We start from the raw sequence: 26,790 nt of genomic DNA on the forward strand, positions 1-26,790 counted from the left end.
GCAGCGGAGACAAAGAAAGAAATATAGTAGTGTACTGTGTTATACCTAAACTACTTAACAAAAAAGGGAAAACTTTAAAAAAAAAAAAAAAAAAAAAAAAAAAAAGGACAAGGTATGCTTGTTTCATTTAAATTAAGATGGTTAAAAGCAGTATTTTTTTTTGCATAGTAAAGTTTCAAAGCTGTATTAATCAATGTTCAGCTGTAAACTTTTGAAAGAACAGCCATAATGTTTTCTTCAGAGTTACAAACATTTTAAAGTTACGAACAGCCTCCATTCCTGAGGTGTTCATAACTCTGAGGTTCTACTGTACAAACATTTGGTAACAGTCTGTCATCAGCTGTCTCTTAATGCATACACTTTTTGTTTTATAACTCTCTATCATGATAGGAAGATGTGTATCAAACTGAAATCTGTTTCCTGTAATAGTAATTATATTAATCTACTGATGTCTCTCAGAAACTAAAAGATTTTATTTGGAGGTGTTCCCCCTTGGTGAGGTTTCATTATCATTATCCCTTTCTATCACCCTACTCTTTCCTTATTTTTGAAGTCACTGGCTTGAAAAAATGACTTGTTCTAAGGTAATCTTTCTCCTACTTAATTCCTACTTCCAGTCATAATGTTCAGTTTTTGTTCAAGATTGTTTTTTTTACTTGAAATCACTGACTCACTGAATTCTAGTTCAATAGAAAACAGAAGGAAGAAATGTCCTCCATAATAAAAGATTGCATACACTGCTAGTGGAGACCTCTCTTGTGGGTGAGGGGTGTAGAGGTAAATCAGTAGCTGCATGAAGCCAGTCACATAGGCTCTTGCATCTCTTGCTGGGTTCCATTGGAGCAGAGGACAGAAGCTTTGGCCTTTGGGCTAGTGTCTGAACCTTCAGCCGTACATGTGTAAGATGACTCCTGTGGTTGCTCGGGAGCACAGATGGAAGGTAGGTGACTTTGAAGGAACCATTAGCTTCAAGGAGCATATTTGCATGGCCCTTGATACTGGCCTATGCCTTGCTACTCACTGTCAGTCTGCGTACATGCATGTGTGAAGTGTAATGTACCTAGTTAAAGTCGTTATGCACTGTATATATTACTAACTTCATTAAAAGTTTTATAAATTCAAACTGCACATGATAAAACATCTAAGTTTCCACTTTTTTAAAACTATTTTTTTCTTTCCATTGTTACAGGTTGAATCAAGAGACACTCTAAACAGTATTGCCTTGAAATTTGATACGACACCGAATGAACTGGTTCAATTAAACAAATTTTTCTCCCGAGCAGTTGTTCCTGGACAGGTATTATCTATTAATTACTTCAACATAAACTGGGTTTGGTGGAAATAGAGGAAGATGTTCAGAATGCTTGTCTACCACTTCTCCTACTGAAAACAATGGGATGAGTTTTTCTCAACATATAAGACATCCTATCTTTTTGAAGATATATTTAGGATTCTTCAGTTAGCGTTCGTGAACTCCAGACACCCACTGGATTACTCAGTTGAGTAACTGCTACCAGTGGGAGTCAGTCACAGTCTAACCCAGTCTTTACTATCTCTCTTAAATTAAATTTGGAAAGACTGATAAAAGCTAGCATATTTAGAATCATAAGGTAACTTTTTCAGGTTCAAGACAAATTTATTTTTTGTAAATGGATATAGGATAAATATTGGGCGGTAACAGTATTTCTAAAGCTACAAGCATGACTTACTGCTACTGTTATTTCCAGCTGCTGCAAAAGCTGTGCAACACCGTTCATGCCATTCCCAAGAGAATGGATCTGAGAAGCAAATAAATTTAGACTAACCTAGTTTTTGGCATGCTTTGTAAAGAGTTGAATTGGGAAATAGATGACCAACTTTTTTTAATTGGGATGAATACACTGAATGTGTTCCCTAGCAGTGTATCTTATTGACTCTAAATGATAGACTAATAGCAATCTATGAAAAGGCCAGAGACATATTGTGCAAGTATTCATAATAGTATTTATTACAGCACTGGACAAGTCTGAATTGGTGTTTCTGGGCATGCTGTAAATTTCTTACTTTATGGTCTTCTGTTTACTTGGGTACTTTCGGCACTATTATTACTGCTAACAGTCAGCCTTAATATAGGTTTACAGAATTTTAAATATTTAAAGGCTCAAAAATACATTGTGTGGGTATATATTTACTCATTTCATGAATTGCTTTAAACAAGATTTGTTTTATTGCACACTGTTTGACACACCATGATGGAAACCAATGGGGGATTTGTTATATGGCATGTTTCTATGATATGTCAATGCATTCTTTGCCTCATGAACCTATTAATAGAGAAGACTTTATTAATACTGCTTGCTTTGCTAGAAAAGTGTTGACAGTAAAATTGGTAATTCACAACTAAATCTGTTTTTTTAATTCTAAAGCATAAATTAACTCCAGCAGACCAAATTTCATAAAATAACTTGAGACAACAAATCTGCATCAAAATGTCAATGAAACTCTTAATGTAACTGTTAACTACAGCATGTGTTCAATTTCTTTATAGATTTTATATGTTCCTGACCCAGAATATGTTTCTAGTGCGGAGAGCTCCCCATCTCTTAGTCCCATAAGTCCCTTGTCACCTACATCTTCAGAAGCTGAATTTGACAAGGCTACAGTAAGTGTAGGTATATGTGTTTCAAGGGCAATAACAATCTTTTCCATGTTTAGTGAGATGTGTGCAGTAACTGATTAAAAGATAGGAAACAAAGGGTAGGAATAAATGATCAGTTTTCAGAGTGTAGAGAGGGGTAAATAGTGGTGTCCCCCCAGAAGTCTGTACTTGGACCATACTGTTCAACATATTCATAAATGATCTGGAAAAGTGGATAAACAGTGAAGTGTCAAAATTTGCAGATGATACAAAACTATTAAAGACAGTTAAGTCCAAAGCAGACTGCGAAAAGTTAGAAACAGGTCTCACAAAACTGGGTGACTGGGCAACAAAGTGGCAGATGAAATTCAGTGTTGATAAATGCAAAGTAATGTACATTGGAAAACGTAATCCCAACTATACATAGAAAATGATGGGGTCTATATTAGCTGTTACCACTCAAGAAAGAGATTTTGGAATCATCGTGGACAGTTCTCTGAAAACATCCACTCAATGTGCAGCGGTAGTCAAAAGAGTGAACAGAATGTTGGGAATCATTAAGAAAGAGATAGGAAATAAGACAGAAAATATCATATTGCCTCTATATAAATCCATGGTTTATTTATAAATCCATAAAGCCCACATCTTGAATACTGTGTGCAGCTGTCGTCGCCCCACCTCAAAAAATGATAGATTGGAATTAGAAAAGGTTTAGAAGAGGGCCACAAAAATGATTTGGGGCATGGAACAGTTTCTGTATGAGGAGAGATTAATAAGGGTGGGACTTTTCAGCTTGGAAAAGAGATGACTAATGGGGGGTATGATAGAGGTCTATAAAATCACGACTGGTATGGAGAAGGTAAATTAGGAAGTATTTACTCTCTCATAACACAAGAACTAGGGGTCACCACATTAAATTAATAGGCAGCAGGTTTAAAACAAATAAAAGGAAGTATTTCTTCACACAATGCCCAGTCAACCTGTGGAACTCCTTGCCAGAGGATATTGTGAAGGCCAAGACTGTAACAGTGTTAAAAAAAAGAACTAGATAAATTCATGGAGGATAGATCCATCAATGGCTATTAGCCAGGATCAGGTCCCTAGCCTTGGTTTTGCCAGAAGCTGGGAATGGGCGACGGATGGATCACTTGATGATTACCTAGTCTGTTAATTCCCTCTGAGACACCTGGCATTGGCCACTGTTGGAAGACAGGATACTGGGCTAGATGGACCTTCGGTCTGTCCCTGATGGGGACAGTATGGCTGTTCTGATGTTCTTATATGCAATAATTGCTCCCGGGGGAATTCTGCGCCAAAAAACTCCAAAATTCTGCATATTTTATTTGTCAAAATAACACAATATAATCACACCAGTTTCACTTATTTTGGTAATTTATTTAAACTACCATATAGGGAAAAAAAATCAAAAACTGTTCTGCATTTCCTAAACACATGAAAGTAAAGTACTTGGTAACCAATACCTTGTATTCCAGTTATAATCCTGGATTTTCATTTAAATTACATTACTTTGAATTTGGTGTTTGGTGTTCTATAAAGTAGAATGTCACTTTACATTGTTCAGACTTTCACACATGAAAGTCATACAATTTTTTGCTAATCATTGTCCTTCATTTTTTTTAATGGATAAGTAAAATAGATCCTGAACTGTAATCTAACCCGATTGTGCCTCTCTGGCACATGAAAAAAGCGAGGAAGCACATAGACCTTCCTAACTGAGGATTCCGTTACTGTCATTTACAATAAGCTCCTAAGGAACAGTTGTTATCCTATTTGTTTTTGAGTGGTTATTTGCTCATTCTGAACATGGGAGTCAAATGGTACAGTAATCACTAGTATTTGTTAAAAACAATAAGCTTATCCATGGTAAGTGGATTCTGTGATCATTTTGTTTTTTTAATTGGGATTACCAATTAGAATGTGCGTATCTTACTCAGAAGGCTTATTTTAAAAATTAAGCAGTATTTTAAAAGGGAGGGAGTGAATTTCCATGTGACTTGCACAGAATCGTCAATATTACAGGAATAAATCAGCCTACTTGATAAGTATATCAAGTACTTGCAGCTTTCTGCAAAGTTGTGACTTATATTGGGTATACTAGTGCTGTGCCTTGAGGCTAATATTTATATTCAAACATGGTTGTGAGAACCTGCTTTGGGACTGTGCTGGAAGGGCAGAATGCAAGGACACGTAGTGTATGTGGGTTCCTATCTACCAATCTGATAAACCATTGCAAAAGAGGCTCTAATGAAGAAGGTATAGCTTCTGAAAACTTGAAATGCCGCTTCGGATAATGTTGAATACGAGTTATGAATCTAGTACTTTAAGAGATCTTTCAGAGCAGCAGTTTTAAACTAATTATCAGAGAGGAGAAATGTCAGTAATTGGAAGCAATACAAAATTCTTCCACCAGCATGTCTGCCTACCTTGTACCTGCCATTCCTACAATGTCTCATTTGGCCACTATCACTGTTTAATCTAGTTTTTTGTTTTGCTTGGGGAAAATGTGATCTAGAAATGATTGAAAACAGCGTACTATTTCTCTTCTGAGTTAGAGAGAACGGATACTGAGGGGTTTTTATACAGTGCCATAAAGGTGCATGGCATTTGTGGGGGAGGAAGGGGAGAGAAGAATTCTGCCTTGAGAAACTTAGTCTGTGGGCTTGCCAACACTTGGTAGTTTTACAATTGCTGTTCTAGAGTATTCTAGAATAACTATGTATTTAGGTAACCTTCCAATTGTAGACAAGCCCTAAAGTAAGGTGAAAAACCAAAATGAACTGACAGCTAGATAACCATCTGCCACACCTCTGTGCTATATAGTACCAATAGTTAAATGTAGTAGTAATGGAGATCTGATAGTGGGATAGCAGAGAAGATGTAAGTCGTAGAGCATAAATATAGTAGTCAGTGTAACTGAAAATAGCAGTTTTTTCTGCCAAAAAAAGTGTTTAAAACGTGAGAGTTTTCCAGTAGGTATTGTTTTGTTTTTTAGCTTTGTGTTAAGAGTAATGTAGACTTGAAACGGAGTCCCCCATCTTGTTTCTGTATAAGTCCACTAAGAAATAGTCCTGGTGTAGGTCCTAAGCTGCCTTTTTATTTAAAAAAAGTCCACTGTGAGGTTCCATGTTTTTATGTCAATCACTTCTGTAGCAGATGTGATTTAGTTATTAAGACTTACGCAGTCTTTTTCCTAACTAAGAGTGCTTCAACCTCAGACAAGGAGCTGAAAGTCAAGCTTTGTTTTCACTGGTTTTATGTATAGATTCCGTGAGCCAAACACGTCCCTAGCTTACATCTGTGATCTCCCATTTTCTTCATTGGTGTTGCGGAAGAGTAACTGAGGGAAGAGTTTGGCCATGCAATTATAACTTTATTTTGACATGGAAGCCAGAAGGACATCATACACACAGTTTTCTTCTCACCTACCTTTTGCGCAACATGGGTATTTCAAATGCTACACTGTCTACTCTCATTGCCTGATGGTTATGGTCAGGTCTTCAGGTTGTAAAAGTCAACAAGCTAGGCTTCAATGGAACTATGCTGATTTCCATTAGCTGAGGATAATGGCCCTTTTATATCTGGTCTGTGTTTCAAATTAATGTATTGGGAGCCATGATTTCAGTTGTTTTTCTGTCAAATGCTCTTGGAACGAAACGTAGAAGACTTTTAAATGTTGAACTAAAACTAATGACGCATATGTAAATATACAGGGATCATAGGAGAGTATTCTTTTTTGTACTCTGGAAAACAATGTCTTTCCTTTTGTAGGATCCAGATGGGCTCCAGCGAAAAGAGGCAGCTGCTTCACCAGCTTATGCATGTTTTCGTCCTGCAAGAGTGGTATCCTCCACATCAGAGGAGGAAGAAGCATTTACTGAAAAATTTCTCAAAATTAATTGCAAGTACATGACTTATGGCAAGGTACTTAAACTCCTCACTCTAACTGTTAAACCATGCTGTATGTTTTTAGATAAACTTAAAAGTTTATTTTTTGTAAAATGGGAAGTACAAGTAATTCACTTCACTATAATAGACCGATATTTATTTCATACATTTTTCGTAAGTATTCTCTCTAGATTCCTAGACTCTTTAGCCTTTAGCACATCAAGAGAACTGATTTATAATGCAACTAGTTGTGATAGGTTGCCTTGTAGCAACATTGTAAGGTGACTGCATGTGCCTTAAGGACATGTAGGTTGTATAACCCTCCCATACTAGCAGTCCCTAAGGGTGGCTTCCTAGTTGGACTCTGATGAGTGTGTGTGTGTGTATGTATGTGTATATGTATATATATATATATATATATATATATATATATATATACACACAAGTACATATTTCTTGTTGCCTTAAAATTTAGGGTTTAAGTTTGTTTGTTAGGATTATAAATAGTCTGTATGTCCACTTTATTTTTTGTGTGTGTATGTGTATATATAAATAAAAATAAAATTTTAAAATCTTCTATGCAATGGCAGTATCCCAAGTATAGCAAAAAGTCCCTTGTATGGTTAGAGGATGTCTTCTGAAGCAAATGTCCCAAAGTCTGATAAGCTTTAGCCCAGTTCACAAGCATTGGAGCTCTGTTCAAGTATGCTGGAGGCAACTGCTTGATCTACTAGGAACTGAGATCTTCCTCCAAAGCCTTCTGCTAAGTCCAGTAATGAAGAATTCCATGTCACAGAAATGAATGGGTCTAGAAAGTGGATCGGCAAGTCTTGGGGAGTCTGAGGTGCTTTGTCTTAATGTAGGCAACTCATTCAGCTTGCATTCAAAGTCTTTTGGGTTGTTTTCTGTGTATGCTCTTTCAGCCTGCTGGGCTATAGATAAAGCTTCTGTTAGTCCTAAATCCAGGCCTATAGTAGGAGCACTTAGTTGATATAGCTATACCAGTGTAGTGTATTAGCAAAGCACTGTTAGTGTGGACTCAGCTGATGCAGGCCAAACTGCACTTCTGCCAGTATATCTTTTTCCAGCAGTCCCTGAGTGAAATAAGCTATACTGGCAAATTTGGCCCAGTATAACTGCGTCTATATTGAGTACTATTGCTGTTGCCAGCACAGCTATGTTTGTGGCAGCTTGCACCTCATCACATCCCTGAATAACTTAGCTATGCTGGCAAAATTTTCATAGTGTAGACCTGTATCCAGCTTACAAAAAAAAAAGCTGTCTTTGCTCGTAATCCAATGTGGTACACAGTGGGTTTACTTCACTCCTGGTCCTCCTCTCCTAGGTGGGACTTGAAATTGATAGGCTATCTCTTTGAGCTCTTATTAGCTTTCCCTTGGGTTTCTCTAAAGTAAATTTTTTGAATTGCCATATTCTCAGGTGGAAGAGCGAGAACTGCAGGTGTTAGTTATGAACTTTCCATTCAAAAGGACAAAACACTACTGCTTCTTTCTTCAAGTTACTCCCTAAAGATCACCTAGTTACCTTGCCATTCTTTATTGCTTTGATTCATGTCATGGAATAATAGAAGATTAGGATTGAAAGAGACCTCGGGAGGTCATCTAGTCCAACACCCTGCTCAAAGCTGGACCAACCCCAATTAAATCATCCCGGCCAGGGCTTTGTCAAGCCAGGCCTTAAAAACCTCTAAGGATGGAGATTCCACCACCTCCCTTGGTAATCCATTCCAGTGTTTCACCACCCTCCTTGTGAAATTGTTTTTCCTAATATCCAAACTAAACCTGTCCCACTGCAACTTGAGACCATGGCTTCTTATTCTGTTATCTGCCACCATTGAGAACAGCCTAGTTCCATCCTCTTTGGAACCCCGCCTTCAGGTAATTGAAGGCTGGTATCAAATACCCCCTCACTTTTCTCTTCTGCTGACTAAATAAGCCCAGTTCCCTCAGCCTCTCCTCATAAGTCATGTGCCCCAGCTCCCTAATCATTTCCGTTGCTCTCTGCTGGACTGTCTCCAATTTGTCCACATCCTTTCTGTAGTGGGGCCCCCAAAACTGGATGCAGTCCTCCAGATGTGACCTCACCAGTGTCAAATAGAGGGGAATCTGCTGGCAATGCTCCTACTAATGCAGCCCAATATGCCCAATTGTTGCTCTTGGCAACAAGGGCACATTGTTGACTCATATCCAGCTTCTCGTCCACTGTAATTCCCAGGTCCTTTTCTGCAGACCTACCACTTAGCCAGTTGGTCCCCAGCCTGTAGCAGTGTATTGGATTCTTCTATCCTAAGTGCAGGACTTTGCACTTGTCCTTGTTGAATCTCATCAGATTTATTTTAGCCCAATCCTCCAATTTGTCTAGGTCACTCTGGACCCTATCCCTACCCTCCAGCATATCTACCTCTCCCAGCCTCTTATAGACATGCAGTTTTTCTATTTTGAAAAGGATAAGGGCATTGTACACAAATCCCACAGTGAGTTGGAAAGGGTTAAAGGATGGTACTGGGCACAGGTAGCCCTGCCCCACCAGCCCTGCAGAGCATGCTCCAACTGGGGAGACGGGATTGAATAGGAAGCAACCCAGTTTAGAGGGGAGGAGTACAGACCTACCCTGAAGTCTTCTGACAAAAGGGCCGGAGAAGCCTCTCTGAGGGAGGAGAATAATATGCTGAGCCTGGCTGGTGCTGATGGTTTGGTTTGGTTTCTTTTTCATTTTTCCTTATCTGAGACCAGAAGCTGAGGGTGGAAAGCAATAATAGGAAGTAGCCCAGAGAGGGTAACTCAGAGGCCAAACTCTTAATCCTCTTAGGTCTCTAGGTCAGGACCTGATGGAGTGGGTGGGCCTCAGGCTCCCCTGTCACTGTCTTCAGGAGAGTGGGTGGACATTAACGAGTAGGCCATGCAGCCCACCAAAGTCCCTGTTACAGGCATGTTTACAGAAACAATTCACGTGTTTGTGGTCATGCCTAAAAATACCACTAGGTAATCTTCCTCTTAAGAAGTTAATCCATCATGAATAGGGCTCAGTGACATCTGCAGCGGCCAGTGTGGCTGACCCCACAGCCAGCCAAGCAGCTACTCCTGGGGACCGCCGCTCAGGCGTCCCTGGGGACAGCCACACTGTCTGCAGCTGGAGCAGCTCTGCAACCAGCTTCTTGGGCAGCCCCACAGCCAACCGTGCCAGCTGCTGCTGGGGTGGCCCCAACTCCAGCAGCTAGCCCCGAGGACCACCCAAGCAGTGGCCGTTGTGGGTGGCCCTGGGGGCCACCTAAGCAGGTGTCCAGGGCCGCCCCCCCACACATGGTGGCAGGAGCAGCCGGGGAACCCTCCAGGGCTCCCCCCAGCCACTGGTGCCACGGGCTCCCCCCAGCATCGTCCCCCCCGGCACCGCCCCTCCAGCCATTTCCCCCCCTCTCCCCCCAAAAAGATTCAATTGGGGTATTTATAGTATAAGTCATGAACAAGTCACTGCCCATGATTTTTTTTTTTGTTTTTTGCCCATAACCTGTCTGTTTATCGTAGCTTTAATCATGAACTTTTCAGGCCTCCCATTTATTTTGAAGTTTAGGCTCCTAGATTTTTACGTTCTGCTCTTCGGTATTTTTACCCTAAATTCTAAACCCTCTCTTTTGGCATCTTGAAGCATTTCCTGCACCTCTTCTTGACTGGGAAACCATCAAAGTTGATAGGTGGTTTGTTCTAATAAAACCTTTTTCTCCATATTGAACCAAAATTCCCTTCTTTGTCTGGGGGATGGAAGAGAGTCCTGCTAACTTGTACTCTTAAATCCCTTAGGTACTATTGAAAGTCTCCCCCTTAGTCTTGTTCAGTGTGTACCTCCACAAGAATTGCTTTTATGAACCTTTCTTATTGAATTGGAGGTTGAGTAGATGTGTTGGAAAAATGGGTTGTTTGCTTCCTCACTAATGTAGCTCATGACATATCTAGATTTGTGTGCTTATCTAACTTAAAGTTCTTTGAGTGCTGGTCCCTTTGTGTATTCCACATGTAGGTGTGCATGCAGAGTCTGGGCATTCTAACAAGCTGTGTGCATTGGCCCACACATGTGCAGTAGCTCTCCTCATGTTGGGGGACCCCCTCCATAGAGTCTGGAAATAAGCCCAGAGTCCCAGGTTCAAGAACTGTCTCCTGCCATTGCTCCTTCTCTGTGAGTGATGATCGCCAATGCTGTCTCTACTGTTTATTGCTGCAAAGTGCAACATCTGTTGCTCATTTCCATTGCAAACACACAAAGCTCCTGAGCTTTGATTAAGGAAACATCTAACAGGGAAGTCTGAGTCTATGCTCTGATGTGGGCTAGGGAGGACCCCCCCCCCCCCAGTATATTGGACCCATCAGATGAGCAGTGCCCTTTTGAGCACGAGCTTAGGAGCAGAGTCTACAGCTGCTAAGCCCAAGGACTCTTCTTCTTAGGCTTCCCATGACAGTACAGTAACTCCTCACTTAATTAAATTAAATTAAATTAATGGAGATATCCCATCTCCTAGAACTAGAAGGGACCTTGAAAGGTCATTGAGTCCAGCCCCCTGCCTTCACTAGCAGGACCAAGTACTGATTTTGCCCCAGATCCCTAAGTGGCCCCCTCAAGGATTGAACTCACAACCCTGGGTTTAGCAGGCCAATGCTCAAACCACTGAGCTATCCCTCCCCCCATAATGTTGAAGTTATGTTCCTGAAAAATGCTACTTTAAGCGAAACTATGTTAAGTGAATCCAATTTCCCCATAAGAATTAATGTAAATGTGGGAGGTTAGTTTCCAGGGTGTGTGTGGGTGTTTTTTTTTTTTTTTGCCATAAGTTTTAAACAAACTGCAATGATTGTAAAGCCTGGTTTAGGTGGTGGAGTCAGAGGGTGGGATATTTCCCAGGAAATGCCTTACTGCTAAATGATGAACTAGCACTTGGCTGAGCCCTCAAGGGTTAACACATTGTTGTTAATGTAGCCTCATACTCGACAAGGCAGCAGCACGAATGGAGGGAGGAGAGAAGCCTGGCAGAGAGAGCGACACCGTGTGTGTGTAAGAGAGAGAGACTCGTGTTGCCCCTTTAAGTACTCTGACCGCACTCTAAGTACACTGGCTTTTTAAGTAGATCAGCAAGCTCCCTCTGTCCTGAGCCCTGTCATGTCCCCCCAAATTCTGTGGCGATGGGGTACAGGAGTGGGGGGATGGGAACACCCTGACATTAGCACCCCTTTTCCTCCTCATCTCTGCACAGCAAGCAGGAGGCTTCTGGGAGCAGCTCCAAGACACAGGGCAGGAGCAGCACATGGCAGTGGGGGGAGGAACAGCTGAACTGCTCCGCAATTGATAGCCTGCTGGGCGGCTGCCGCACAGGGAACTTAGGGTAGCTGATGGGGGGGCTGCCAGTCCACCCTGGTTGCAAGCCCCCATCAGCTAGCTCCAACATTAAGTGAGGAGTTACTGTAGGAGGCACTCTCATAGTTGCAAGGACCGATCCCTGTCCAGATCTGCCCATAAAAGAAGGGATCCCTCCCTGAGCCTGTTCAGGCCTTTGTGTGAAGATCTGATGGCTCTAGGACCTCTAAAGACCCCCAGGCTGGAGGGTAAAGCCTGTAAGAAAATGGATCAATCAGCATTGTCAATGGCTTCAGCTCTGAAACACAAGGACCGACACCTACCAGCTCCATCCAGAAGTGCTGGACCTGATTCTTACTCTGTACTGGCCCGTCCTTCAAAAGACTGCCCCACTACAACTTCCCAAGATGCATCCTAGCCATCAGTACTGACTTTCGGAATGCCCCAAACACTGGGTCGTACAGACACCTACACTACACCGGAGGATGTTTTCTCTCTTGCCCTCTGTCTCCTCTCCGGCCCATTCCTCCTGAGGGATATTGCCACACTGGAGGATGAAACTGCATTGGTGATCTTAGAACATCTCCTCTCCAACTCTCAGGCTTGAGTACCGACCCACTGGTACCGTTGGCTCAACCAACAGGGAGAGAGCAGTTCTTAGACTGAGTCGAACACTCTGGGTGGTCCATCATCTCCTAGTAAAAAGCTGAGCCCTGACAGACAATCAGATCTGAACAACATCCTGCCAGGTATGACTTTCCCAGGGGCTGCTAGTACGTGATATCCTGGGATCTCCCCCATCCAGTCCCTCCTTTTGGCCTTTATTGGGGCTCTTGAAGCCCTCAGGAAGGTGCCCCAGCTCCATCCATGAATTATACCACAACTTTCCAATGCTGCATCCACTGAATCTGTCAGAGTACAAGGAGGAGAACATTGATGTGAATCTGCAGGTATCAATAAGAACTAGGGCTGTCAAGTGATTAAAAAAATTAATTGCAATTAATCACGTGATTAAACAATAATAGAATACCATTTATTTAAATATTTTTGGATGTTTTCTACATTTTCTACATTTTCAAATATATTGATTTAAATTACAACACAAAATACAAAGTCTACACTGCTCACTTTATTTTTGATTACGAATATTTGCACTGTAAAAAAAAAAAAAGAAATAGTATATGAATGAAAGTTGAACTTACAAATGTAAAATTATGTCCAAAAGTAACTTTTATTTTTTAATGCAATGTAAAAACTTTAGAACTTACAAGTCCACTCCGTCCTACTTCAGCCAATCGCTCAGACAAATGAGTTTGGTTACAATTTGCAGGAGATAATGCTGCCCACGTCTTGTTTACAGTGTCACCTGAAAGTGAGAACAGGCGTTCTCATGGTACTGTTGTAGCCGGCATTTCAAGATATTTATGTGCCAGATGGGCTAAAGATTCATATGTCTCTTCATGCTTCAGCCACCATTACAGAAGATGTGTTTATGCTGATGATGGGTTCTGCTCGATAACGATCCAAAACAGAGCGGACCGATGCATGTTCATTTTCATCATCTGAGTCGGATGCCACCGGCAGAAGGTTGATTTTCTTTTTTGGCGGTTCGGGTTTTGTAGTTTCCACATTGGAGTGTTGCTCTTTTAAGACATCTGAAAGCATTCTTCACACCTCGTCCCTCTCAGATTTTGGAAGACACTTCAGAGTCTTGAACCTTGGGTCGAGTGCTGTATCTATCCTTAGAAATCTCACATTGGTACCTTCTTTGCCTTTTGTCAAATCTGCTGTGGACGTGTTCTTAAAACGAACATGTGCTGGGTCATCATCCGAGACTGCTAGAACATAAAATATATGGCAGAATGCAGATTAAACAGAACAGGAGACATACAATTCTCCCGCAAGGAGTTCAGTCACAAATTTAATTAACTCATTATTTTTTTAATGAGTGTCGTCCATATGGAAGCATGTCCTTTGGAATGGTGGCTGAAGCATGAAGGGGCATATGAATTTTTAGCATATCTGGCACGTAAATACCTTGCAACGCCAGCTACAAAAGTGCCATTGGAATACCTGTTCTCACTTTCAGGTGGCGACGTAAATAAGAAGCAGGCAGCAATATCTCCTGTAAATGTAAACAAACTTGTTTGTCTTAGCAGTTGGCTGAACAAGCAGTAGGACCGAGTGGACTTGTTAGGCTCTAAAGTTTTACGTTTTGTTTTTGAGTGTAGTTATGTAACAAAAAAAAATCTACATTTGTAAGTTACACTTCCATTATAAAGAGATTGCACTACAATACTTATACGAGGTGAATTGAAAAATACTATTTCTTTTGTTTATCATTTTTACAGGGCAAATATTTGTAATAAAAAATATAAAATGAGTGCTGTACACTTTGTATTCGGAGTTGTAATAGAAATCAATATATTTGAAAATGTAGAAAAACATTCAAAATATTTAATAAATTTCAATTGGTATTCTATTATTTAAGTGTGATTAATGGTGATTAATATTTTTAATTGCAGTTAATTTTTTTGTTAATCATGTGCATTAACTGTGATTGACAGCCCTAATAAGAACCTCATCCTTGTCTCCTAATGAAGCTGTCACTCCATCCTCGCCATCTCTTCCTGAGAAATATAGGCAGTACCAGGAACTACATCAGAGGATAGTCAATGACCTCCATATAGCATTGGATGAAGTTCACGACTCCCAGCACTGGCTTCTAGCTGTTCTGCAGCCTACAGATCCAAGCAAGGTGGTTCTCCTGGTTAATGAGGCCATCATGGAACCAGAATGAGTGGTCTGGCATACCCAGCATCATGTTCCCACTCATCTAAGAAGGTGAGAGACTATTTTGTCCCTGCCAAAGGGACTGAACTTCTTTCTCCCACTAAGTACCTAACTCCCTGGTTGTAGAGGCAGCCACGGAGAAAGCTAGATTGTAGTGTGTGGTGAAAGGCAAAGTATTGTCATGGGTCAAAAACTGGCTAGGAGACAGAAAGCAAAGTGTAGGATTGAATGATGAATTTAAACTTTTGCCATGATTTAAACATGGATGCAGTTAAGGTTGAGAGTTGCATACTGTTTTAAAGGTTATCTGAAGTACTAAAAGTCAAATGTTGACTCAGGCCAGGGTTGGGGTTAGTGGTACAAATGTGGGGTCATTTTGAGCAGCAGTTCCCAAGATAAAACCCCCTTAAATAAAACTCTCCAGTGTTTTACAAAATCACCTGGTGGTTCTAATGTTTGTGTGTGCAGCTTGAGGTACTCTGGATTTCTCACCTGGTGCATAGCATGGCACCCCCTTTGCAGGGAGGTATTGAAGTTACTCAGGATTAAGCTTGGAATTCAAGTTCAGCACGCCAGTAGCTGAAGCCAGAAAGTCAAATGTGCATGTGCAGTAAAACTAGATCTCTGTTAAAGTGCTTCCAGGCAGTCTGTCACAATAACTTGGTGGAAGGAGATGCACCTCAACCTCGATATAACGCTGTCCTCAGGAGCCAAAAAAATCTTACCACATTATAGGTGAAACCGTGTTATATCGAACTTTCTTTGATCCGCTGGAGTGCGCAGCCCTGTCCCCCTAGAGCACTGCTTTACTGTGTTTATATCCGAATTCGTGTTATATTGGGTTGCGTTATATCTGGGTAGAGGTGTATATTGTGCCCATTGAACCTGAGCTGTTACACGGGTTCTCAAAACTTTTTGGTGGCCTCAGAGTGTGGCCACCAACTCTTGCTGGTGGCCGCTCTGACAATTTTTCCTAAAATTCCTAATTAACGTTAAGAAAAACAAATAAATATGCACGTTTACATGTCCAAATCATTGTAATTTATTTATGTAGAGTTAAAAATAACATACAGTTGTCTCTATTCTTTATTGGACCTAAACAGAATTAGAAACAAATATTTAATGAAATCGAAAGGTTGCAAATTCAAAGCCAATAAAAGGAAATGCTTTTTCACACAACATAGAATTAAACTGTTGTGCTCTCTGCCACAGGAAGTGGATCTTAAGAACTGAAGATTCAAAAAGGGATTAAGTATCAGAGGGGTAGCTGTGTTAGTCTGGATCTGTAAAATGCAACAAAGAGTCCTGTGGCACCTTATAGACTAACAGACGTATTGGAGCATAAGCTTTCGTGGGTGAATACCCACTTCATCAGATGAATGTAGTGGAAATTTCTAGAGGCAGGTATAAATATGCAGGCAAGAATCAGTCTAGAGATAACGAGGTTAGTTCAATCAGGGAGGATCGGGCCCTCATCTAGCAGTTGAGGAGGTGTGAACACCAAGGGAGGAGAAACTGCTTTTGTAGTTGGCTAGCCATTCACAGTCTTTGTTTAATCCTGAGCTGATGGTGTCAAATTTGCAAATGAACTGAAGCTCAGCAGTTTCTCTTTGAAGTCTGGTCCTGAAGTTTTTTTTGCTGCAGGATGGCTACCTTTAAATCTGCTATTGTGTGTCCAGGGAGGTTTAAGTGTTCTCCTACAGGTTTTTGTATATTGCTATTCCAAATATCTGACTTGTGTCCATTTATCCTTTTACATAGGGATTGTCCAGTTTGGACACTCTTATATTCACATCCAGAATATTAGAGTGTCAATACTTAGAAATTTAGTGGAAGGAATATTAAATCTCATGCTTCAGTGCTTAAGCCAATATAAATTACTAGAAATCAGGATGAGATGTAATATGGGAGTGTCAACACTCCACCTGCATTTTTTCTCATTCTTACACCTTGCTCTTGAGCGTTTGGTGCTCACCACTGGGTCAGACAGGATACTGGACTAAATAGACCTTTGGTCTGATCCAGTCTGGTGATTCCACGTTTATCATATGGAAGTAATTGTCTATAGGAATATGCTTTCATAGATGATTTTTATTTGTAAACTACTCCTGGAGGAAACCTGCACCTCTGTGTGTGCGCAGAATTCATGTCCCCGCAGATTTATTTGCTTCCCTGCAGAAAATGAGAGGGAAGCAAAGGGAAGCTGTACGAGTGGTCACACAACCCTCCCCAGCAGTCGTTTCAGGCACCTGGAGCAGCCGATAGAGAGGTAAATCACTGTGGAGGCACAGGATGGGACTGGGGATACCCCCAACCGGTGGCTCCTATCCTGCGCCAGGCTCAGTTGCTGTACGGGTTGGGGAGGATGGGATTTATTCTTCCCCTGCATGGAGCAGCTGGGGCAAGGCAAGATGCAGCCCCAGAAATCGGCTCGACTGCAGGAAGCTCTGCACCCCTCCACCTCCCCACTTCCTGCCCCTATGACTTCTCTCCTATGTGGAGGAGGGATCACTGTACAGGGAGCTGCTCCCCTGTCAACCTGACCCCTCTGCATCCAGAACGCTCACTGCACCTGTACTCCTGCCAACCCCCCTCCCACCCCTGCACCCAGACCGCCCCTGCACTCAAACCTCCACCCCAATGAGACCCCCCCCCAACTTGTCCCCCGCACCTGGATCCCCACCCCACTGAGCCACAACCAGCTTCACCCAGACCTCCACCCCACCAAGCTCCAGTCCCTCCGCTGAGCTCCAACTACCTTCACTTGTACCCCCTGCAGAGTCCCATTGCCCCTGCACCTGAACCCCCCGTATCAGATTGCCCCACACAGAACCCTCTCACACCACACCTGGGTCATCCCCCCACTAAGCCCTCCCTACTTGGATCTTGCTGAGCTGAGCCTGCTTGCCCCACACCTGGATTGGAAGCCAGAGCTGGGTGGGTGTGAGACTCTGTCCCTCTCGCTTGCTATCTTGGTGCACCTGGCGTGAAGGCGTGGGGCCCTGGGGTGTTTCTGGGGCAGGCCCGACCCTTGCAGCCTCACCGCTGAGTCTGTGTCAAGGGTGAAGAAAGGGGGGGCGCTGCAGGGTCATCTTGCACCTCTGTGCAGCCAGTGGCCTGTGCTCCCCACTGCCATGCTGGAGCTTCCACATTTATTTATTGACAAATTTTAAAATATTGTGCACAGAATTTTTTTTTATTATTTTTTGGTGCAGAGTTCCCTCAGGGGTAGTAAATTGAGTGTCTCACTTTCTCTCTAACACACATTATATCAATCAAGTTAATTAGGAGCTAGAACAGTCCAAGCCATTATTTGAGAGAGCTCCCATCACTCAAGGAGAATCAGCCAATCTATAATTAGAAATTCTCATACTACCAACTGGCTAGATCTTCTGAATGCTCTCACATCTTTCTGGCCTGGTACTATAGACCCTCAGAATTTCACGAGTGCCCTACTTTGAGTTTTGCTTTCCACACCAGGCATGATATCCTGTTGCTGAAAGGAGGAACAAAGACCTGCATGCTTTGCAGTTCAGTAATCCAACCAAGTGATAACTTTTTGTCACATTTGCATCTCAAAATTTTTTTGTTCCTCCCATTAAAACTGTGATAGGATAGGATTTTTACAAACTGGGTCCAAGAGCTAGTGCTAATGTGTTAGAAAGCTTCCTTTTCTGTCACTTGTTAAACTTTATCTCAGATAACTAATGACTAGAAAATGGCCATAAGATATGAAAGGAGAGGTGTGTGTGTGGTTGCAAAACCACCACTACAGTTGGCAGTACACTATTTGATATTTCAGTTTTATGCCTTTTCAAGCCTTAACTTCTCTTGAGACACTGTTCTCATCACTAAGGTGGTCTTCGTTCATTGGTAGGGACACTAATAGCAGCAGTTCCTGACCACTGTTGGTCGTCTGTACATACCTATGGTCTAAGTTTCATCAGTTTGGCACATTCAATGAATATTAAATTCATAGTATGTTTATATTAACTATTTATAGCTTATTGTGTGTAATGTATACGAATTAGGGCTGTCAAACGATTACAAAAATTAATCCCGATTAATCAGTTTTAATCACATTGTTAATAATAGAATATCAATTGAAATTTATTAAAAATATTTTTGGATGTTCTTCTACATTTTCAAATATATTGATTTTAATTACAACATAGAATACAAAGTGTACAGTGCTCACCTTACATTAGTTTTTTTACTACAAATGCTGTAGTACGATCTGTTTATCGTGGAAATGCAACTTATATATAGATTTTTTGTTACATAAATAACGTGAGCACTATACACTTTCTATTGTTGTACTTGAAATCAATATATTTGAAAATGTGGAAAAAAATCCAAAAATATTTATAATAAATTTCAGTTGATATTCTATTATTGTTTAACAGTGTGATTAAAACTCGCGATTAATTTTTTTGAGTTAATCGTGTGAGTTAAAATGGGATTGACAGCCCTAATGTGAATCAAATGTGTATATAATGAAGCAAACTTATTAGTATAGGTTAGAAATCTTAATTAAGAGAATGTCAAATCAGGAACCATCAGCTATTAAGAAATCCACGATTACGCAGGCTTCTTTATTCAACTTGTGTTTAGTCTGTATTTAATGGGAATGAGTGAGCTCTCCTAGTTTGTATACAGAAGAGCTGTAAAGGTTTTATGAAAGTTGTGACAAAACTAGCATCCCTGAGGAGGAGTGGTTGTGCGTTTTCTTTCACAGCACAGAATACTTGTCGTGACCCCAGTAACATTATAAATGGGAAAGTCTGATGGAAGCATCAGTGATGTATTGGAGGGCCAACGCGTTCCTTTTCAACTACTGAAGCTCTTTGTCGTAGAGATAAGGAAGCTGCCACAAGTTAGTTTTTCTTCAGTGAGAGAAAGAAATAAACCCTGAAATCATTACAGGTCCGTAGCTGAATCACAGCAAACAACTTGCCAACAAGACTTGTTAGTTTAACAACAAGTTAGCTCTTGGTCAAGAATTATGAAACACTAAGTCTGTTTTTTCCAAGGAGTCGGGACAAGTTTTCAGCTGTTCATATTGTGCTTAAACATGAGCCTAAGAACGCTATGGAAGTCTATAATGCACATCTAAGGACTTCCAAGGATTTTTTATTCCTTTGTACTGTCTCCCCAGGCCCTGTAATATGAGGTACTTGGTTGGAGTTAGACCTTAAATGACTGACTTATACTATTGGCGTTTAGGGAAGGAGCAGGAACATTTTTTCCCAAACTAAATGCTCACAAGCTTTTTGTATTGCAGCTTTAGAACTGGAAAATTTGTCTTCCAGGCACTTCAAGGACAACTACCTAAAGATACAGGTTGCCTTTAATCACCAAACGTATCTTTTTTTATTTGTTTTGGGAAACCTCCAAGTACAGTAAAATGCCCTTTCTTTGAGTTTGTCCTTTCCCCAAGGATATTAACAGATTTTCATTTTTGGCTGTAGGCCCACCAGCAGAAAGAGTGCATTTATAATCCTCTGTGCCTCAGTGGTTAGCCTATAAAAGCAAAGTCCCACCCAAGTTCGTCAAAACTGTTAGGATTTATCCTTGAAATACATTTATTCCTTGATACTTCTCTTTAGAGTAAATTGAGACAAACTGTTCTAGCTATTGTGGTAATACCTAGTAAATGTGAAAAACATGTCTGTCAGTATGTGGCAAGGTGAACTGTAGCAGAAGTAAACATGCAGCTGATTCTTCACACGTACTTTTGGATACGGTTTTAGTCTCTAGGATTCCCTTAAACAACATAAAAATGGCTTGCAAAATTATTTAGTCTTGATGATTGAAATCTGTGTTTCTTATTGGTGAGTGAAATAGCACTTGTATTTTTGTTTTTCACCATCATGTTAAAAAGTGCCAGACGTGAGAGGGTTCTACCTGGCCTGGTAAACTTTCATGACTATCTTGAAGTGTCTGCAAATCCGTAACGGAGAACATGTATATGTCTCTCCACTTTAAATAAAGCTAAGCAGTTTGTCAGTGTAGGCAATAACAGTCAAGATGACAACTGTTCATTAATGAAAAATGCTTTGCTTTTAATGGGGGCGTTTTGGGTTCTTCAATACTGTGTCCTTGATCCAGTAAGGAAGAGCTACATAGTAAACAGCCCAAGTAGAGATAAAGATCCAATCCTGGAAATGTGAATGCCCCAGCGCAGGCTATAGAAAACAAATCAGATTTTTTTTTTTAAGGGTTTGGTGTCATTTGCCCAAAGTCCTTTTGCTCATGAGGCTATGTAGCTCACTGTTCAGTGTTGATTGTCCTGAAGATGATGAAATGAGGCATGGTTGATGGAGAGCTTGGATAATGTTGAAAGCCATAAAGTAGATTTGCTGGGCTTGAATTTTGGGTTACCTTTTTCTTTTAAATCCTCACTCACGCCTAATTTTTTAAGTAATTTTCTGTTCACTGTCGACCAGGCTACAAAGTTAGTCCCAAGCAATGAGTAACCATATCTAGTTAAGTCTCTACTCTCCTTAAGGCCAGGATTTTAAGAATAGTACCTCTCTACCTCGATATAAGCAACAGAGTCCTGTGGCACCTTTAAGACTAACAGATGTATTGGAGCATAAGCTTTCATGGGTGAATGCCCACTTCGTCGGATGCAACCTCGATATAACGCTGTCCTCAGGAGCCAAAAAATTTTACCGCGTTATAGGTGAAACCGCGTTATATCGAACTTGCTTTGATCCACCAGAGTGCGCAGCCCCTCCCGCCCGGAGCACTGCTTTACCGCATTGTATCTGAATTCGTGTTATATCGGGTCGCGTTATATAGGGGTAGCGGTGTATTTTAAAAGTTGTTGCATACTTTGAGATCGTTTTTAAGAACTGTTGCCCCTCTGAATATCCTAGAGACTAACAAATTTATTAGAGCATAAGCTTTCGTGGACTACAGCCCACTTCTTCGTGGGCTGTAGTCCACGAAAGCTTATGCTCTAATAAATTTGTTAGTCTCTAAGGTGCCACAAGTCCTCCTGTTCTTCTTTTTGCGGATACAGACTAACACGGCTGCTACTCTGAAACTTCTGAATATCCTGATTCTGATGTTCCATTCCAGTGAGGACTTTCCTTTTTTTACTTCTGTGATGGTAAACTTTGGGGGAAGACTTTTGTGTGACTGCTGTACGTGCACTTAAGTACTACAGCAATGTAAGCAGTATAAAAATCCTAGGTATCTTTTTAGCCGCCATCCAAGTAATTGCAGGATTTTCTGTTTTAGAGACAGACTATGGAATGGTCTGTCGGCTAGATCTGATCTAAATGTTTAACTGTGGTTACTACTTAGAACCTCATAATCCTGTGTTGGCCTTCTCTCTGAATCCAGAGTTTGGCTTCTGGTTCCTGGCACCCCAGGCACTGTGATCTTTGCCTTCTCTGCTCTGGGCTCTGGCCTTAGGATTAGGCTGCAGCAATATCCTTTGTGTAAATTGTAGGATGCTGAACTGCTAGAGGTGCTGCCTTTCAGAAAAGACTTAACCATTGGTAGTGATTAATGTACTTCCATGTTTTAAAAGAAATGAGTGTTAAAATATGCTGTCACTTTTATTCAACAGACTTGGTCTCTGTGCATTCTTGGTTCTATTGCCTTACTTTACTAGCAAAAAAGCCTTTGTTCTCCCACAACTCTGGGTGCCTTGTGGTGCTAAGTAAAGTCTCTTCTGTCTCACATCAGTGGAATTGCACATTGATTTTGTTGATTATGCAGGAATCTGAAACAACACTACTCTTTGTATTATAGGTTGAGTTTACAGAACCTGTAGTTGGGAGGGGGGAAGTGGGGGGGGGGGGAGTGGTCTCGTAAATGGGGCAAATTTCACTTCATAATGCCACTTTTGCCCATCTAAATGCTCCACTTTATCACAAAAGGTGTTAAATCCCTGATTATGTAGTGTGCCTGTGAACTATTAATTAAAAAAATATTGTCAAATTGAAGTCTAATCACTTAAAAACAATACAAGTATTTTTAAAGGTACTACACCATCTCTTCAGTTTTCCCTACCAATGTTGTTTACAACTTTCCTATTTTAGAATGTGTATCTTTTCCCTCTGTTGTGTGGGTTGGTGGAAAACCCACACAGATGGGCAGAAGATGATGAATGGCTGAAGGAAAAATAGTGAAACTTAGCTATACATAAAGTGCCAGGAAATATGCAAAGCAAAATTGAAAAATATTCTCTAATCTTCGTTATAGTAATCTTAGTTGTTTTGTTAGAAACTTCCAGAAAAGAGGTTTAGTTTATTAAACAGTTTCAGTATCTCACCTAAGAGGTGGCTGAATTTCAGTGGTGAAGGATTGAGGCTCTGTGTGAATTTGTGATTTCAAAACAAATACACCAGAATATCTAAAATATCTAATGTAATCTGTTGCATTAGTGACAAACATCATTACTCTTAGGTGTCTGTTTCATTGATTTCTAAGAATTAAAAAGCTAGCTTAATTATCTCTTGCATGCATTGAACAAAAGGGATATTTAGTGTAGCATTTTAAGTGAACTTTATTTTGTAATATCATGTTACTTTTAATAATGTAAGTTAATATCTTTTTACAAAATACAACTTAAAGTATTTATTACATGAATGATCTCTTTATAATTATCTGATTGGGTCCATCGATTAGGTCAAACAGAGAGCTTTATGCCAGACATAAAGGGTATGTCAACACTGCAAAAGATGATCTATGACTTGGGCTCTTGCTATGGAGCAAAAAATCCCCCCTTGCCAGGTCTCAAAGCCCAGGCCCGAGCCCAAACATCTACACTTCTATTTTCAGTTGACCCACACTCTAATACGCACTGCTGCAGGTCATCTCTTGCACTGTAGAAGTATCCATACTTCTGCCACTTTAGTATGAGAGGAAGCGGAGGCAAATGGCTAGCATAAAACACTCTCTCTGGCTTGTCCAGTTCAGAGGTAACTGAGAAGAGTCAAGCAGCAAACCTTTGAAACAATGACTCTTCAGGATCTGAGTAAGCTTCAGAAGACATTTATGGTCACCATCTGTAGACAAACATCTCCTCGTTGCCGGGGCTTTGCTCAGCACGCTTGCTGGAATTCTTGAACACTCAACAGCTCAATTAATGTGTAGGGCCGTCAGGTAGGAAAAAGTTGAGATTTTTCTTCCTGAAAAGTGGGCAGCATTGGTCCACATCTACTTGGAGAGAAGGTATTCTCTCCAACTATAGGGACTAGTTTGTTTGGTTGCAGAGCACAAGAAGGTGTTGTGGCACTATCGTTGGCTAGCAAAGTTCACTTTAGTATGTACAAACCCCAGAAAAGATGCTATTCTCATAGGAAAGGTGTTTCAAAGTAGTTTTCTTTAACTAAAGAACTAAGGATAAACTAAAACGTGAAGGAAACCTTTATCATGGTTTTTTTTCCCCCTCTCATTTTAGGGTGCGGTCAATGGTGTGCTGCTAGTGACGCCAAATAATATAATGTTTGATCCACATAAATCTGATCCTATGGTCCAAGAGAACGGCTGCGAAGAGTACGGCATCATGTGTCCAATGGAAGAAGTGATGTCAGCTGCTCTGTATAAAGAAATTGTGGACAGCAAAATAAAGGATTCATTACCTATGTAAGATAGACTAGTATTTGTAAAACTTGTCAAAGTTGTATAGCATCTGCATTAGTAACTACATAGTAAAACAGAGTAAACTTTTTTTGAGAATATCCAAGATTAACTTGGAGAGACTTGTTTTCATTTTCTTCGTTTATTATATGTTCTACGAACATCAAATGAATTTTAGCTTCCTCATCTCCTGGGCATCATCAACTATTTAGAAAGTTAGCATTTGGCAATAGTTACTATATTTTTGCCCCATACTTATAATTGCTTTCTTATTCTAACTGTTAACAAACTAACTGTTTGATGGTGACCACTGCAAAACACAATAGTTTTGAAATAGCTCCAAATCCTTGAGTAATTTTAGATAGAAACCTTAGTTATATGCTTCACGATTGACTTCCAAAGAAGAAAATGTGCCTTTTTTTTTTTTATGAAGTATGAACAGGCCTGAATTTTTTTCTGCCTTTTTTTTTTTTTTTTTTTTTAAACTAGTATCGGGAATACAGTGAACAGCAAAATAAAGGATTCATTATCCATATAAGTGCTGGAGCACTGGAAAAATGGAGCAGGACCTTTCTCACCCTAATGTCAGTTGATTTATAAAAGGAGTCTGAAGCTTAAGCAAAGAGCCCTTTTCCCATATGTTCATTATGTAATAAGTGTGGGGCTTTTTGTTTATAAAGCTTTAAATAGACTGTCTCAAAATTCCTTCCTCTTAATTTCTTCGGGTTTATTTTAGTCAGTTGGTGTTATCCTGCTAGTTCTCCAGTTGTCCATATTTTGATCAAAAACAGAATAAATGAGACTTGACTATCTTAACATTAAAACAAGGAGAACTTTTTAAAGAATCAGGCTACTCTTACAAATCATAAAACAAAAGGGCACAAACACTTTACAGGATATCTTTTTAGGCTGTTTACCTCCTATGTGTAACTCTTTCGAAAGTGTCTTAGTAAAGAATTAACATAAATTCTTGTGTTGTAAGTCAAAGGTAAAGAAATACTGTGTCTTTGAAAAATGCCAGAGGAAGATAACCAGATGATGTGGATCAAGATGCCATCTGTAACATCTGTTCAAATGTATTTTTTTTTTTCAAACCACATCAGTTTTCTCTCTGAAAATCTAAGTTAGACTTTGGCTATGACTACATTACAGAGCTTACAGCTGCGCCGCTGTAGCACTGCTAGTGTAGATGCTCTAAGCTGATGGGAGAACTCTCCTATTGACTTAATTACTGCAGCCCCTGCGACTGGCTGTAGCTATGTTGTGGGGGAGAAGCTCTCCCACCGACATAGCGCTGTTCATACGGGCGCTTGGGTTAGTGTAACTTATGTGTGTGCGGGTGTGTGTTCCAAGGCATATTAACTTTGAAATCCACTTCTTTAAAAAATCTACTGCAAAACAACATGCCAAAGATCCTGAGAAATCTGAGCTGTAGACTTTGATTTTTCTGTCACAAGTTCTATAAACCAAAGGAATGAAAATAGGAGTTTAGAATTTGTGGCTCACTCTGTTAGAGTAAATCAGGATTTGTGCAGGAAGTCTGCAACTTAGCTATCAAAATTTTAAGCCAAAAATTTCAAAACTGGATATTATAAAACTAGGCAACTTGCTTTCATATTTATGGTATCAAAATAAGTACCTCCTGAAAATCAGGTGTGTACATACAGATATGGAGGCCTAACTTTAGGCACTTGAGTTTGAATGTTTCAGTCTTTGAGTGCTAAAATACTCAACGTTCATTAATGTTTGTGAGTAGAGCTGGGCAGGAAATAGTTTTCCTGTCCTGGGAAAATATTTGGGATTTTAAAATTTTTTTACTGTCCCTTTATTGGGGTGAAAAGTTGAAATCTTGAAAATTTTCACAAATTGACAAGCCAGAAAATTCAGTTTGGGTCACTTAAAACATACTATATTTCAATTTTGACTATTTTAATTTAATTTTTTTCCCTCTAATAGTCTTAAATTTAGAAACAAAGTAGCTTCATACCAAGAAACTAGAACTATTTGTTTAGAAAATATCAAAATGGGCCACTTCAATGTCAGGGTGTTTTTTAAACGTTTCAAGTGAAGAAATTCATGGAAGTCATCCCATACCAGTGAACAGTCTTGGTTTCAACAAATCAGTGTTTTTTGACTGGAAAGTAATTTGCCAAAATATTCCCAACTAGCTCTACTTGTAAGGCACTTGGATGCTGGGCAGAAGGGGAGTGGTATAAGTACTTACAATGGAATTTGCAATTCAGTTCCCTTTATTCTCTACCTACACCACCAGATGCTCCCTCTTTGCTCTGCAAGTTAAGTAATGGGTTTCCAGAACCCAGGAAATACCCTTTGAATTTTGCCCAAGTAGACGTTCTGCAGCATGGTAAAATGGGGACAGTCAGGCTACACAATTGCTGGTACGTTGACATGGACTTGTCTAGCTCTGCTGCATTCTCTGTGGCTCTAAAAGACTTTGGAAGCCAACCAGAAACAGTGTCCTCTGGACGAACTGAATTATAGGGCTTGTAATG

The 26,790-nt window shown here is 40.4% G+C and overlaps 1 protein-coding gene across 12 annotated transcripts in view; it reads left to right on the forward strand.

Moving 5' to 3' along the window:
• OXR1 (oxidation resistance 1) overlaps positions 1 to 26,790 on the forward strand; it is a 512,712-nt gene that overhangs the window by 390,934 nt on the left and 94,988 nt on the right. For 8 of the 12 annotated variants that reach the window (XR_010598952.1, XR_010598951.1, XM_065586020.1 and 5 more), the window contains 4 exons: positions 1,190 to 1,297; positions 2,528 to 2,647; positions 6,407 to 6,559; positions 24,099 to 24,283. Coding sequence is in view for 10 of the 12 variants with exons in the window: in XM_065586020.1 (XP_065442092.1) it covers positions 1,190 to 1,297; positions 2,528 to 2,647; positions 6,407 to 6,559; positions 24,099 to 24,283 (566 nt within the window). In the remaining 2 variants the exon portion in view is untranslated. The remainder of the gene's footprint in view (positions 1 to 1,189; positions 1,298 to 2,527; positions 2,648 to 6,406; positions 6,560 to 24,098; positions 24,284 to 26,790) is intronic. The other 4 variants (XM_065586018.1, XM_065586017.1, XM_042843991.2 and 1 more) reach the window with 1 other exon arrangement.

This window comes from Chrysemys picta, chromosome 2, assembly GCF_011386835.1.
Source record: "Chrysemys picta bellii isolate R12L10 chromosome 2, ASM1138683v2, whole genome shotgun sequence".
Classification (NCBI taxonomy): domain Eukaryota; kingdom Metazoa; phylum Chordata; order Testudines; family Emydidae; genus Chrysemys; species Chrysemys picta.